At 34.8% G+C, this 16,892-nt stretch overlaps 1 protein-coding gene across 11 annotated transcripts in view; it reads right to left on the bottom strand.

Moving 5' to 3' along the window:
* CAMSAP2 (calmodulin regulated spectrin associated protein family member 2) overlaps positions 1 to 16,892 on the bottom strand; it is a 141,983-nt gene that overhangs the window by 56,982 nt on the left and 68,109 nt on the right. For all 11 annotated transcript variants that reach the window (XR_004229318.1, XR_004229320.1, XR_004229319.1 and 8 more), the window contains one exon: positions 4,151 to 4,234. Coding sequence is in view for 8 of the 11 variants with exons in the window: in XM_031937101.1 (XP_031792961.1) it covers positions 4,151 to 4,234 (84 nt within the window). In the remaining 3 variants the exon portion in view is untranslated. The remainder of the gene's footprint in view (positions 1 to 4,150; positions 4,235 to 16,892) is intronic.

Raw genomic sequence — 16,892 nt, 5'->3', positions numbered from 1 at the left:
ATGTTGATGATTTATGAGTATTTATTTTATATCCTGCAACTTTGCCAAAGTTATTAATTTTAAGTAGTTTTTTTTTGGTTGCTTCTCTAGGATTTTCTAAGTACACCATATCACATCACCTGCAAACAGTGATAGTTTTGTGTATTCACTGCCTATTCTAATTTCTTCAATTTCTTTTTCTTCTTATTGTTATAGCTAACATTTCTAGTACAGTATTGTATGATAGTGGTGATAATGGGCATTTATCCCAATCTTACTGGGAAGGTTCTAGCTTATCCCCATTTCAGATAATGTTTGCGATGGTTTTTAAAAGATACTATTTATCATCTTATAGAAAGCTCCATTTATTCCTATGTTTTCCAGTGTTTTTAATAGGAATGGCTATTGTATTTTGTCAAAAGCTTTTTCTTCATCTATTGGAATAATTTTATGATTATCTGTTGGCTTTATTATTGATATATCGTCAATTACGCTGATAGCTTTATAATACTGAAAGGAATTGCATTCCTGATATAAATCTCACTGTTCATAATAGATCATCGTTGTGACATATTGCTGTATTCTCCTTGGTGGTATTTTATTTAATTTTTTTCTATCAACAGCCATTAGGAAATTGGTCTATAGATTTATCTCTGTATTGGCTCTTCTTGATTTAGGTATCAGCACTACATTTGTGTCATATGAGGAATTTGGTAGAACTTCTTTTATTATTGCAAATAGCTTATATAGTATTGGAATTAATTGCCCTTTAAGTGTTTGGTGGAACTCACCTGAAAATCCATCAGGCCTTGGGGATTTTTTTTTTCTTGGGGAGTTCATTGATGGCTCTTTTACCTAAGATGAGTGAGTTATTCCTATTTTCTCTTGTGTTTAATCTGGGAAATTTTTATTTGTGTAATATTTACATCCATTTTACTTAAACTGTCAGACTGATAACCATAATTTTTAATTTCTTTTTCATAAGTAGTGAACTCTCATCCCTTTCATATTTGATACTATAAATTTGGATTTCTTCTTTCTTTTTTAATCAAATTAACCAATGGCTTATCTATTTGATTTTCTTTTGCATAAAACCAACTTCTAGTTTTATTTATTAGTTCAATGGTTTTCTTTCAATTTTATTTTTCAGGTTTTTCAACATAGTGTTTAAATTTTTAATTTGTTCTTTTTCTAGTTTAGTAGCATGCCCGATTTATTGATCTGCTCTTTTTCTATTTTATTGATGTAAGCATTTAGAGAACTTTTTTGTTTTTGAGGATGTTTTTATTTATTTTTGTTGTTGTTGTAGTGCAAAAGAGGTTCTGTTCCAAAACTAGGGGCCACAACCTGAATTTTTTCCCAAGGCTGAAAAGGTGATTGATTTAGCAAAGAGCTGGTACTTGTGGCATAAAGCTCAGAAAAGAACAGCCCAATCCTAGTTCTCTCCCTGGTCATTCAGCTACTTCCTCTACATGTTTGTAGTTATAGCTAAAAATTATTATAGTCCTGGGAAGAAATGTTTTATGAAGTCACTGATGTACCAGGAAAACTCCCACACTCTTTTCCTTGAAGCTCAGATATAGGTTTTCCTTTATCCAGATGCTCAAATAAGATGAATTGATATCAATGAAAGTCGATTTGTGGTTGTAGGACAGAAAGAAGGCTGGTAGCTGGTCAGTTCATAGACATACTCTCAATCCCGAGTGACAAGCACCATTGATTTAGTTATCAATGTCTCTAGTAGAGATTTTTTGGATAATCCCTGCTGAGGGCATCTAGATCAACCATCATCAATACATACTTCTTATTCTTATAGAGCTGAAATATCTGATTGAAGATTTATTCCAAATGCTAATTTGCTACTGAAATTGTTGCACTCAGGGACATACATATAAAGTTAACACCCTTTATCTTTGGGTAGATCACTCAAAGGTTACCCTTGCAGAATGCAAGGAAAATATCCCAAGAGTATACTCTTGGGAAAGCAACTAGTAGTTATCCTTGTTTTCATTATTTGGCAATTGGCCAGCAACCGTTACCATCAGGCCCATATCAGGATCAATGATTAGCAACTTCAATGGAATCTAGAGCAGGATAGGAAATGGTGTAGTGGCAAAGGGGATTCAATATGAATGTGGTCTCTGAGGGGTAGATTGGGTAGGAATGTAGGACTTGGGCCAGAGAAGATAAGGATACCCTTCTTCCCAACATAGACAACCATAGTTTGGCACAAGGCAGATTGGAAAAACATTTATTGCTCGTGGGTAGTCAAAGTCAATATAATAAAAAGGAAAATTCTAACTAAATTAATCTACTTCTTTAGTGCCATAACAATGAAATTGCCAAAAATTATTTTATAGAGCTAGAAAAAAGTGATAAAATTCATATGGAAGAACAAAAGATCAGCTGATATGACAAAAAAGGAAAATGACAAATGGTAATGGTGATATGGGAAAAGTGGGACACTAATGTACTATTGGTGGAATTATGAACTGATCCTGATCCAACCAATCTGGAAAACAATTTGGAATAATAACCAAAGGACTATCAAACTGCATACCCTTGGATCCGGCAATACCACCACTAGGTCTATATTCCAAAGAGATTTTTTAAAAGAATGGGAGCAAGGAGGGAAGCAAAGGAGATATATGTTTAAGAACCTATTTGTAGAAAAATATTTAGAGCAGGTTTTTTGTTTGTTTGTTTGTTTTTTTACTGTGTGTGGGGATGGTAACTATGAATTAGAAATTGTGGGGGTTCCCTTTTATTGCAAATAGCTGAACAAGTAGTATATGAATGTAATGGAATGTTACTGTGCTATAAGAAATGATGAGCTGATAAAATTATACATACTTGGATTCAGCACTGTCTCTATTGGGTCAGTATTCCATAGAGATCATGAAAGAACGAAGAGGACCTACATGTGCAAAAATGTTTGTAACGGCCCTCTTTGTAGGAACAAGGAAACGAGTGGATGCCTATCAGTTGGGGAATGGCTGAATAAGTTATGGTATATGAAGGTAATGGAATATTACTATTCTATAAGAAATGATAAGAAAGCTGATTTCCGAAAAGCTTGGAAAGACTTACATGAACTGATGCTAAGTGAAGTGAGTAGAACCAATTGATCATTGTACACAGCAACAACAAGATTATGTGATGATCAACTCTGATGGACGTGGCTCTTTTCAACAATGAGGTGATTCAAGGCAATTCCAATAGACTTTGATGGAAAGTGCCATCTGCATCCAGAAAGAGAACTATGAAGACTGAATGTGGATCAAAGCATAGTATTTTCACCTTTTTTGTTATTGTTTGCTTTTTTTTTCCTTTCTCTTGGATTTTTTTTTCCCCCACTTTTGATCTGATTTTTCTTGCGCAGCATGACAGATACGGAAATGTAGTTGGAAGAAATGCACACTGCATATGTTTAACCTCTATCAGATTGTTTGCTGTCTTGGGGAGGAGGGAGGAGAGGAGAGAGGGGGAAAATTTTGGAACACAAGGTGTTGCAAAAGTGAACACTGAAAATTATCTTTGCATGTATTTGGAAAAATAAAGTACAATTTAAAAAAATGATAAACAGGATGGATTTCAGAAAAACCTGGAATGACTTTCATGAACTGATACAGACAAGAATATTAAACACAATAACAGCATACTGTATAATGAATGACTCAGCTATTCTCTGCAATACAATGATCCAAGATAATCCCAAAGGACTTGTGAAGAAAAATACTATCTTCTTCTAGAGAAAGAACTAATGGTATCTGAATATAGACTGAAGCATATTGCTTTTCACTTTGTTTCTTTTTTGTTGTTGTTCCAAGTTTTCTTCCACAAAACGACTAACATGGAAATGTTCTACATGACTGCACATCTATAACTTATATCAGATTACTTACTATATCTCAAAGGAGCCAGGGAGGAGAGGGGAAAGAGGGACAGAATTTGGAACTCAAAACTAAACAAAAAACAAAAAATATAAATGTAAAAAATTGTGTTTATGCTTTATTGGAGAAAAAATAAAATTTTGTAAAAAGCTATGATGATGACCTTTTTAGTTTCCCAAAATAGCATACATTTAAACATATTATATGTGAGTTATATACATTCTCATAAAGATCTAACATTTATTACAAAAACATGCTCATACTTTAAACACACATACCTTCTGACCTCCTGGAGTTTCAACTAAATGGTGTTCTTTCAATTTTTGTTCTTGTTCCATTATATCTTTCAAATGTTCGTTTACCTTAAAAATATAAAATAAAATGTGTATTTATAAGTAGTTTTGTGTAAGAAATATCAAATGTACAATTCAAAAGTAATAAAAGTTACCCATATTGCAGATATGTCATTTACCAAAATTAATTCCTAAACATGAACAAAATTCTATATCTTACTACCTACAGAAGTTGTTGTCTAAAAATGTGTTAAAAAATTTTAAGTGAACTTTAGACATGTTAATCAAAAGTTCATAAAGCTTAAAAGGAGCTTGACTTAATATTTTGTGAATCAAACAAAAAAGAGACAATGTGTATATATAATAAGAACTTGTCTAGGAGTCAGGAAATCCCACCAAATATATTAGCTCTGCCAAATACTGCCTATGAGTGATCCAAAATAAATCGTTTTCCCTCTCAGCAGTGCAGGCAACTCTCTAATACTCTAGATTACAGAGAAGGTAGGGAAATCACAGAGCCATTAAAAAAAAATAATAAAAATGTTCTTAATCCAAAAATCATTAGTCATCCTAGAAATTAAATGAAAATTATTCCTCTGAAATTAAACAAAAAAATCTCCATGATTAATAATTAACAATGAAAACTACTAATTTGAGCATACAACTACTTTTTGCAAACTGTTTTAATTATTTTTAGAATGTATATTAACATTTTTTAGGTTATTAAGGAATACTGAATACATAGAATCAAAATATTTCTAAAAAAGCTTTTATTTACCTGATGAATAATCTGAGAACATTTTTAGGCACTAAGACACTAAAATAGATATGAATGATGCCTTACACAATTGAAATGTGATTTTGTTTTCTACAATTTAACTTATGATAAACAAAATCAATCAACAAAAAATGATTAAGCACCTTTTGGGAAGAGGATTATATAAAAAGTATTAAAGAATGAATTATTATTGTTATTGTTTTATTTTATTTTATTTTGCTAAGGCAATTGGGGTTAAGTGACTTGCCCAGGGTCACACAAGCTAGGAAATGTTAAGTGTCTGGGACAGATTTGAACTCAGGTCCTCCTGATTTCAGGGCTGGTGCTCTATCTACTGTGCTACCTAACTGCCCCCTAAAGAATGAATTTTTAACATTACTAATAAATTCAACTATTAAAACTTTCTGGTTTATCTAATTATAATAAAAATGTGAGTTTATATGTAATATACCTCCTATTGAAAAGGCTTTATAGGATATATCAACATACTTTAATATTTATTTCTATGCAATGGTGTTCATGGAAAGGACAGTGAAATATGTTGCAAAATATGGCATACAATCAAGAAATGAATGAGACAAAAGAATCGCATATGACTCAAATCATCAAATTATTAGTACTTTCTTCAAGAAGTCAAGTGGTACTTGGCAAATATTAAATATAGCATTATAACCACCATCACTGTCTACCACCCTCAAAAATTGGTAATGGCTTGATAGATAAGAATTAGCTAGATCTTGATAGGATCATTTAATTAGCTGCTATTGTATTATTAAAGGAAAAAACACACACAATTATCAGAGAAGATTAAAAATAGTTTTGACCTGACCTATTCAAAGAAAATACTGAGCAAAAAAAAAAAAAAAAAAAAAAAAAGGAATCAGATTAAGGACCAGATATTAATAGGGACTATGATCATGTAGTATTGAAGACCCGGAAAATAAAGTTCCTGCTGCAAGAGACTTTGGCACTTTCAAGTAGGTGAACATCAAAAATAATTATAATTTTGTCTATGTTAATTACATTTAAAAATGCATTACCCACCTACTTTGCTGACATATAAGACTGCCTTGACTTTCTATTTGCAAACTTAGTGCTTAATATACTGCTTTTTACACAATAAATGCTAAATAAATGTTCCTATCACCTTTTGCCTAGACTTCTGCCAAGAGCTTCCGAAGTAGTCTCCCTGCCTCAAATCTCTTCCCATTGAAATCTATGGCAGTTTCTATTTCCCACTGAAATGGCAGATGACTGCCATTTAATTTTTCTACACTACAGTTCTGATCATATCTTATTTCTCAATGAACTTTAACAATTCCATTGTTTGGAATTTAAAGTTCTTCATAAACTAGACCCTTCCTGCCTTTCCAGATATCATACTCATTTGACTCTGCCCCTTCCCCCACCACCAATATATGCATCTATGATGTATTTCCATGGGCCTATTTCCAATTTCCTACCTACAACACCCCACACCTGCTCACTGAAGGAGCACTATTGAAGCTTCTTGAGCTGAAAGACAGGAGAAGAAGGATAGTGAAATTAGGGAATCCATTTACAAAGTTATTGTTTGCTGTAAAATTCTACCAACCAAGTTTGTCCTCAAAGAAGATTTATAAGAATGTACTTCTTCCCCTTCCAAATTTGGGGAAGAGGATATTTACACACAAAAATTGTATATGAGATCAGATTTAGTTAATGTGTTATATAATTTTTCTGATGATCTCCCTACCCCTACCCCTTTTTCAGCTGTAAGGATTGGCTTGGGAGAAATACTAAGAAATGTAACATTAAATATTAAATAAATTATTGAACAATGTAGCTTGTAGTATTAAAAACGACAACAAAAACATATTTTAAAAACTACTGTTATAGGTAAGAGGTGATGAGAGAATGAACCAGAATTTTGGCTATGGAAGAGAACAAATTCAAGTGACACTTAAGAGATAAAATCAATAGGACTTAACAGCTGCACCAGATATAGGGATAAGAAAAAAGTTAAGAATGGTAAGGTTGTCACAGCAAACCTAGACAGAATGGAAAAAATGCTGTCACAAGTGACAGAACTCTTGGAGTTACGAAAAACTCTTAAATATGGGAAAGTTATTGAGTTTAATTAAAGAAATATTGAATTTTAGAGGCCTACAACACATCCAATGCACATATAAAGCAGGACAAATCAGTTTATCATGTAACAAAATCTATTAAGGATGAAGCAGCAGAGAAATCCCAAAAGCAATATAACAAAATTTTCAAGAATAAGTGTGCACACTGATTCTGTGATTTCAATCTGAAGCAGACATATAAGGGAGGATGCTCCCCCCTCCAAAAAAAGTTAGAAAACAGAATTCAGCATTAAAAAATTAATAAAGCCAAAAGTAATTTAGAAGTCTCACTTTTGTATATTAAGAGTGGGGAATTGTAGCTTGGGAGCAGGGGGAGTAGAAAGAGATAAAATGACCATAGAAGATAAATGGAAAATTCTGATTACATGAAATTGAAAAGTTTTTGCATAAACAAAATCAATTCAGTTAAAATTTAAAGAGAGGCAGTTAAATGGGAGGAAAAAAAACTTTGACCCAAAAATCTCTGATATTTGACATATATAAGGAATAAATATGTATATATATATACATATATATATGAACAAAAGCTACTTCCTGATAGGTATCAACAAATAATTTTCAAAATAAGAAGTATGTTATCAATAATCATAGTAAAAGAATATTCCAAATAATTAATAATAGACACAAATTAAAACAGCAGAGATCAATTTATACCTATTCAAGAGTGCTAAAAATAAAAATTTTTAAAAGCACCAAATATCAGGATGAGGGAGTGCTAAAAATAAAATTTTAAAAAGCTACAAATATTGGAGAAAAAGGTATACTAATGCACTGCTGGTATAAATGAATTGTATGCACCTTCAGGACCTGTAGAAGCTGCCAGGGTTAGTAAGACAAAAACAAAATAATCTCTGTCCTCAAGAAGCTTACAATCTCCGGGGAGACAGACAGAGAGAGAGAGAGAGACAGACAGAGAGAGAGAGAGAGAGAGAGAGACAGAGAGAGAGACAGAGAGAGAGAGAGAGAGAGAGAGAGAGAGAGAGAGAGAGAAAGAGAGAGAGAGAGAGAGAGAGTGTGTGTGTGTGGCAGGGGAGGGGAAATTGAAAGTGGGAGGAGAGAATATATACACACTAAGATTCATATCTCAAATGAATATAAGTAAAGTGGGGGAAGAACATTTTAGCAGCTAGGGGAATTGATATTAAAGTTACTAGATACTAGAGTTACTAGAAGAGAGGCTAAAGTAATTCAGAAAACACACTAGCCAGCAAATTCTATCCCTTATCTAGCAGAGAGACACATGGTCTACCCAAGTGCACCACTGGTTTAAAACTTTATAGGTGGTTATAAAAGCTTACAAGCAATGTAATTCTCAGAAAACAACAACAAAATGTGTGGGGAAAAGCAATAAGGAGAAAAATGAGCCTACATTTAGTTTCACACGAATTACACTCAGTCAAATCATCCTGAGATCATTTGTATGTGAATTTGAATATCAACAAACAACAATGAAATAGAATAAAATCATCAAAATTTCTATGGCAATTTAGTTCAAATAGGGGCAAGAGTGGGAATAACATACTTGTAACTGAACCACTTCAGTACCATGAGAACATATGAAAAAAGTAAAAAAGAAAGAGTTGGGCCATAAGTCATTAGTGGTCTCACAGTTAATTTCAAAGCAGCCAGCTGGCTGAAATCCTCCAAGTATTTTCTCTTCCCCACAGGTTGGCTGGTTGAGCACTAAGGAGGGGCCTGTCAGTCCGCTGGTGCTATGGAACATTACTCACCCCATTATAAAGCTGATCTAGATCTGAAGTCAGGTGACCTGGGTTCAAAATCTGAGCTCTTCTACTTACTACCTTGGGCAAGTCACTTCACCTCTGTGGACCTCAGTTTCCTCATCTGTAAAATGAGAAGTTGGACTAAATGACTTCTACAATCCCCTTTCAGTTCTACTATGGTCCTATGGGGAGACAGTAGTACTCAGAAAAATTAATTTGGTAAAGCTGGGAGGGTTGTACTACTCAGAAGAAATCCACAGCATGACCCAATGGTTAGATTTAGATGAAAGGGGAAAGCAAAGAACAGGCTGGGACCAGAGATGGATGCTGCAAGGCACTGATCAGCATTTGCAAGCTTGTCTTCTTTAGAGCTTAATACATGTACACACAGCCTTGGAACACTACAGGCTCCTTCTATAAGGTACTGGGTCGCCCAAATGAGGTCACCCTAGCAATCCACAATAAAAGAAGGAAAAAAAAAGGATGGTTAAGAATGCGTATTAGTTAAATTATGACATGCAATTAGGCAACTCTGAATTAGTTCATTAAGATGTATATACTGTAACAGGTAGGCTCAGATTTTAAAGAGAGCAGAGTGGGTTAGATTGCTTTTAAGAAATTCTTTTATTAAAATCTCATGTTCCTTCTAGCTATAAAATCTTTTTAAAATTTATATTCTCCCAATGAATTAAAAAGCAGTGAATACTGAAAGAAAATCATCTCAAGAAGAATCATAATTACAGGCACACTTCAGTTGTCATTGAAATATAGAACCATGAAAAAAAGGTCATTCAAGTTGCAAGAATGATAACAGATGTAGAACACTTTTGAATTGATACCCATGAAATATTACCAAAAAGAAAAAAAAAATTAAGTAGGGTAAGCCTCTACAGACTGGATGGCTCCTCAAAATAAAATATTTATGGAAAGATAGGTAACAGGAGATGAGTTAAAATCTGTCAGTGAAGGGAAGTATATGTGGAGATTATAGCTCCACTGAAATATGAATTCTATTCATTATGAATTTACTAGGTTCAAGGACTGTGTCAAGAACTTAATCATTAGTACTTAGTATCACTGTAGGATAATAGTGTGAATAATGGGAGGGATTAAGTCAAAAAGATTTTTAAGAGATTATCTGAGGGGCAGCTAGGTGGTGCAGTGGATAGAGCACCAGCCCTTTAATCAGGAGGACCTGAGTTCAAATCTGATCTCAGACTAGCTGTGTGACTCTGGATAAGTCACTCAACCCTAATTGCTTCAGAAAATAAAATAAGAAAATAAGATTATCTGGGAATGTTTGCAGACAGCAAAAAAGAAGTTAGGAAATAAGAAGAGGTAATTAAAAAAAACTTTAAAAGTATGTAAAGTACACTGAACAAAAGATTTGTATTTTCTTCCATTTGTCCCTAGTAGTTCTTATTAAAAGAATATGTTGTCTTTACAATTAATTTCTTTTAAATAGTTTTGCTGCAATTCTTCTCACAGGTTCTCTGTTTTCACCTCCACACCTTTCCCTATTTGAGCTTTAAAAAAAAAAAAAAAAGAAACAAAACACTGGATTTTTTTCCCCTTTCTTTATTTTGGTATCTTATTTTCCTCCCTTTCCCCTTCCTTGCTCCAAGTTAAATGTTTAATTCAAAATCTCTTCCTTTCAAATTTTTTTCTTGCACTTTTTCCTAAGATGAATTTATTTGCTTTGTTTTCTTTATTATCTTCTTTAGAAATTTTATTGATTTATGATATGAATCTATATTTTCTCTCTTTATTCTTCATAGAACTGAGCTCCCCCTCTCAACCAATTTCTATGTTGTCTTTATAGATCTTACTTATTATTTCTTCCTTAAAAAAAAAAAAAAATACACACTCATAAAGATTAACTCCTAAGGGAAGTTATATAACAACAAAGAATAGGCCTCATGATAAAAATGATCTACCACTTCAAGTTGCTTAAGTCCAATTGCATCCTTTGTCCTCCTCATGATTGATCTCCTTACCTCTGAGATCCTTATTTTCCCCTCCTATCCCTCTGGCTGCTACCTTAGAATTTCTCATACCCCTTTTCTCTTGGAGCAGGAGGCTTTTTACAAAAGCACAACATTCTATCATAGAAGGTGAATTCATCAACTTCACTCAATTCAACCCTAATATAGGAAATCCCCAAACATACAATTGACATTTTTTGCCAACTGTTCCACAAACCTCTATGTAAGACTATTTTTACATAATACAAATTTGCCTGCTAATGTGGGAAAGAGAAGGAGGGGATATGAAAGGAGGAGACCATCGCAAATTTCAAGGTCAAGTGAGAACTAGGGACAGAGAAGCAAGAGAAGAAGGAATATTAAGGAACTATCATCAGTCATATGGGAGTCTGGCTGGAACAAGGAAAAACCCACAGAGATAGACATATGGGGGACACACATGGACACAGATAGGAGAGGATGGGCAACAAGCAGGGCCAGGGCCAGGGCCAGTTACACTGTACTGAGTGCGGTCAGATGGAAGACACACTCAGGGGCCAGACAAGTGGACAGGTGGGTGGAATAAGGGAAAGGTCCGATGGTGACAGTGGCACCCTCTTCACAAGTCCATTCTTCTGCTTCCACATGGAGGATTTTGGGTTTCTTTTTTGTTGTTTTGGGGGTGGGGGGGGGAAGAGCTAAAGTGCAGGAGTAGGGAAAGCACAGTACTGTACAATAAAGTTAATACAGGCAGTTTTTTTTTTTTTTAAAGAATGTAGATCTTTCAGAACTCTACATAAAATCAAATTTGCATAATATGAATTTACATAAAGCACTATCAGTATTCACCTGTTTATCTATAAGAGGGCTCTTCAAAAGAATCCTATCATTTCCTCAAGAGAAAACCTCTTTTCATTTGCCCAGTTTCAATCCCTCCCTAAAACCACTTGTCTCATTCTCCTCTTATCCCTCTTTTGCTAAGAGACTATGGCGTTTATCATCCCTTTGCTATTGTTGGAAACAAAATTCTGGACCCCAAATAAGGGGGCAGTAAATGAACAAGCTCAGGATAAATGAAGCAGTTCAAACTTTTAATATGTTCCTGAAGGAGGAAGGTGTGAAAACTCAAAAACTCACACAAACCTTATAGAGGCCAGAGCATAGTTCTCTTGGTCCCTCCTCCCCATCTCCTCAGTGGCTGAGATAATGAGGTTAACATTCTTTCCTGATCGTATTAAAACATACACCCCTTAATGTGTCACCCTTCCTGCTACATACATCGTATGACCATTAAAACAAGTCTTAGTTTTTCCTGGGGAGGAGAGAAGAGTGGGACTGTGAGAGATTAGTAAACTGTTCAAGAATTTGTGTTAATCTCAATCTCTCTCTCTCTCTTTTTTATTTTTTTTGCTGAGGCAAATGGGGTTAAGAGACTTGCCCAGAGTCACACAGTTAGAAGTATTAAGTGTTTGAGACCAGATTTGAACTCAGGTCCTCCTGACTTCAGAGCTGGTACTCTATCGCCGCCACCTAGCTGCCCCAATTTGTGTTAATCTCAATACTTACTCATAAGTAATGTTTAATTTTCCATTTTGAAATGTGGAAATTCTAAAGCAAAAGGGGAGCAAAAGGGGAGCTACTTTAGTCAGCAAGATGGTAGTAAAAGGAACCATAAATATCTCAAGGTCTCAGTTTCCTTATCTATAAAATGAGAATCAGATGACCTCTAATGTTCCTTCCAAATTTAAACCCATGATTTTAAAGCACAAATAATTTCCCAGCATAGTAACACATTGCAAAAATTCAAACTATCAGCTGGCATGGTCAACATAAGCAAAGAGATCATAAACTTCCTAACTATAAAATGTGAGAAAATAGAAACATATATTTCTTTGTCTTTCCTCTTTATATTTGAATATTTTATGAATAAAATTCTTTTACATCTAAATCCAATAATTTTTTTCCTCAGTCCTCAGCATTCTTAACTCCTCTGATACTTGTGACATGAGCAACTGTTCTCTATTTGAGTATTCTCTCTTCCTTCAGTTTGTATGACACTGTCCCTTTCTTTTTCTACTGCCCCTTAGAGTCCTTTGCTGAGTTCATTATATGTGTACCACTAAGCAGAAGTGTAGTTGAGAATTCTGTTCTAGGTCCTCTTCTTTTCTCTCTATATGACTTCATCAGCTCTGATGGGTTTCAATTACTATCTCTATGCAGATGTCTCCCAAATCTATATATATATATATATACCCTATTTCTTTTTAACGTCACCTTTTCCATCAGGCATACAATCACTGTACTGATTACTTAGATTTAAAATATTAGTCATCTCTGACTTCATTCTCATTTATCCCATAACCTACAGCTGCAATGTCCTATTCACTCCAACTCTCATATGTATTCAATTCTCTCCATTCACAGTCAGAACTCAATCCAATCTCAACATTTCTTCCTAGTTCAAAAGTGTGAAACATGCAACCTACAACACTGCCGAGTGTGGTTCAAACCAGATTAAAAGGTAATGGGGAAACATTTCACAAAATGATTAAAATTCCAATAAAACACAAATATTATTGCTTTTACATTAAATCAATATGCTACCCTCTATGATCCTTCTGTAATGTTTCTATATGAGTTTACATCACTGGCCTAGACCACTGTAAGAGCCTTTTAACTGGGTTCCTGTCTCCAAACAATCCTCCAAATTAGCTACAACACAGATATTTCAAAAGTGTTATTCCTTGTCAAAAATCTTCGGGGGGGGGGGGGGGGGGGTCGGGGGTCAGGGGGAAGAATCATCTGAGGTTCCATTTCATCTTTTAGGACAAACTAGAAATTATTTTCTTAATCCTTCAGGAACACAGTTTAAGTTCATTTTTGTAGACTGATTTTACATCGTACTCCTTCATATGTTCTAAACTTAGCCAAATTTATTTATTTGATGTTCCCCAATAAGTGACAATGCTCCTTCCTTCTCTGTGACTTTGCAAATACTCTATACCTAGAATACTTTGCCTCTGAGAACACCTCGAAAGGGCAGATAAACTATCCTACAAAAAAGGTCTCTCCTAATTCAGTAATAAAGAATTTAACAAAGTGTCTCCTGCTACTCTTATAGAAAAGATGGAGAGATATGGATAGGATCCAGGTAGTACAATCATATGGATGCAGAACTGGCTGGATGACTAGACCGAAAAGTGGTTATTAATAGTCTGGTATTAGTTTGGCAGTAAGTCTTCCAACTTCACTGGAGTCCAGATTCCCCTAGGGATCTGAATTTGGTCCCTATGTTATTTGACATTTTTATCTGTGACTTTAGATAAAGGTTTAAATGGCATGCTCACCAAATTTACAGACAACAAGAGGCTGGGAGGAATAGATACACATTGGAAATTAGAGCTGCCATCCAAAGGACCGGGGGGAGTCCATCAGAGTCAAGTGACTTGCCCAGGGTTACATAACTAATAAGTGTCAAGTGTCTCAAGCTAGAATTGAACTCTGATCCTCTTAACCCAAGGCCAACACTCTTCCACTACATCACCTAGCTTCCCCCAGCCAGAGGATTTTGACAGACTAGAAAATTGAACCAAATCTCCTCATGTGAAATTCAATTGGGGTAAATACCAAGTCTTGATTTTTGCCTTCAAACTCAATTTCTCAGTAGAGGATAGGAGAGGCATGGTTAGGCTGAGCAGTCTGGCTATAAAAGAGTGGGAGGTTTTAGTGGCCTACGCTGCCAGTGGGGTGGGATGACAAAGAAATAAACATCACCTTCAGTTCCTTTAAGGAATGTGGGCCCCCCGGAAATAGAACTGGCAGTTCTTGCTTCCGGTCTCAATAGACTCCATGTAGAATACTGTGTTCGGTTCAGGGTGCCACTGCTCTCAAAGGGACACTGAAAAGCTAGAGAGTACCCAGGATAGTGCAGGGTCCTGAGTCGCTGACAGATGAGGACTGACTGAGGGAAATGGAAATGTTTAGTTCTGAGGAGGAAAGACAGATGGATTTAAGTATTTGAAAGCTGTACAGAATTTGTTCTCTGCAGCCCCCAAAGAACCAGGAATAATGGGTAGGAATTGCAAAGAGGCATGGGTTATGTAGGAACAAAGTCCTGAAAAAAATACATGTCTCTCCATAAGTAATTGCTATAGCAGAACAAAGTCCTGAAAAAAATACATGTCTCTCCATAAGTGATTGCTATAGTGGCAGTCAAGTAGCACAGGGGATAGAGATCCAGATTTGGGGTCAGGAAGACATCTTCATGAGTTCAAATCCAGCCTCAGATACTTAATAACTTACTAACCAGGGCATTTAACCCTGGTTACCTCCATTCCCTCATCTATAAAATGAGCTGAAGAAAGAAACGACAACTACTCCAGTACCTCTGCCAAGAAAATCTCAAATGGGGTCAGGTCACTAACAATAAGATATCACTAAATAAGTAATTGAGTAGCCTCAGGAAATAGGGAGTTTCCCAACACTGAAGGTTTTAAAGTAGAGTCTAAATGATTTGTCTGACATAGTATAGTAAAGATTCTTGTCCAAGAATAGGTCAGAAGAACTGGAAGCTGTTCCTCTAAAATGTTGTGGTTTTGTGAATTGTTAACATTTCCTACCTACTCCATATCCCCAAGTTTAAATACCTCATAATTACTTACCTGTGTATATACAGTATTCCTACAATTTAATGTAAGCTCTTTGAGAGCTGGGAATTTTGCTATCGTCTTTTTATTCCCAGGACCTAGAATAGTACCTTGAATGAAGAAAACTTTAATAAATGCTACTTAAATAGAAAGAGCTGTGTGTGTGTGTGTGTGTGTGTGTGCACGCGTGTGCATGTGTATGAAAGGATGCCAGTGCTTAAATTTAATACCAGCTAATTCATTATCTTCTGACAGTTTTAACTATTACATTAAGTGATCAAAAGTCTTAACTAGCAGAATATTTAATTAGATTTTTCATCAACAACAGTCTTAACGACTCATTTCACTTGTATTTGATTGCCCCCAAATCTTTTCTCCACTCAAATCCCATACTGATAGTTTATCATAAACCTGATTTCTTGAAGACCATACCAATATAGTATAAGCTCTGGCCAGTTTTCCATAAACTGTAAGGCAGCTTATTCTGAACTATTATTGTGTTGTGAACTCAAGCTTTTGCTGGTAACTATTTAATAACTGGCTCTCCAAAAGCCATGACACACTTTAAAAAGTTTAATCAGCATTACTAACATTTTCTCAATCATCTTCATAAGCAAAGGCAGTCAACAAAAAGCAAATCAATTCTTGATTTATAACATTTGCCAGCTTTTGAAATATAAATGCTCACATTGAAAATTTAACAATTGACTCTCATGAGCCAATAAGCTGCTATGAAGCAGGTGGAGCACACTCCTCCTGGATCCATGGATCCATCTGGAAGTCTATCAAAGCCTATGGATCCCCTTTTCAGAATGTTTTTAAAGGCATAAAATAAAATATACAGTACTACAAAGGAAACCATTTATACTGAAATATAGTTATCGATTTAAAAAAATTAATTTACCCCAGGTTAAGAAGCCCTATTATAATGGCTTCATATATGGGTTTGGCAACACAAGCCCAGAGGAATGATGATTTTTTGGGATGGTCACAAAAATTCATTAAGGCAGAATTTTCTAAACAGCATTACACTGGATGGAGTACTGAGAAGGAAAGCAAAGTAATGGTCCAAATTACTGAAAAATTTTAATGTTATAGTTTCCACATAAATACATCTACTTTTAAAAAATAAATGTTAAAAATTGATAGCTAAGACTACAAAATGAATTAATTTCTATTGAAATGGAACACAAATATAAATGTCAAATTTAAACTGTCATATCCAATATTTATGCAACCCACCACCATCTAGATTGTTCCAAAAACACAACTTATTTGAATAAATCATCTTGCAACAAAGTGAAGGATTTTTTTTCTTTAAATGGGGCAAGGGATAGTGCTACCACATGCAATTTTAAAACCAATATACGAAGATTATGATCTGCCTCAGTGAAGGGAGTGCCTCAAATTAATAAAATCATAGCTCTCCTCTTAGCATACTACATCCAAACTTCTCTCAAATTCCTTGAATGACAATGATAGCATA

The sequence above is a fragment of the Sarcophilus harrisii genome, chromosome 4, assembly GCF_902635505.1.
Source record: "Sarcophilus harrisii chromosome 4, mSarHar1.11, whole genome shotgun sequence".
Classification (NCBI taxonomy): domain Eukaryota; kingdom Metazoa; phylum Chordata; class Mammalia; order Dasyuromorphia; family Dasyuridae; genus Sarcophilus; species Sarcophilus harrisii.
The sequence above is the reverse complement of the archived record's forward strand: the minus strand, read 5'-3'. Positions and strand labels throughout refer to the sequence as shown.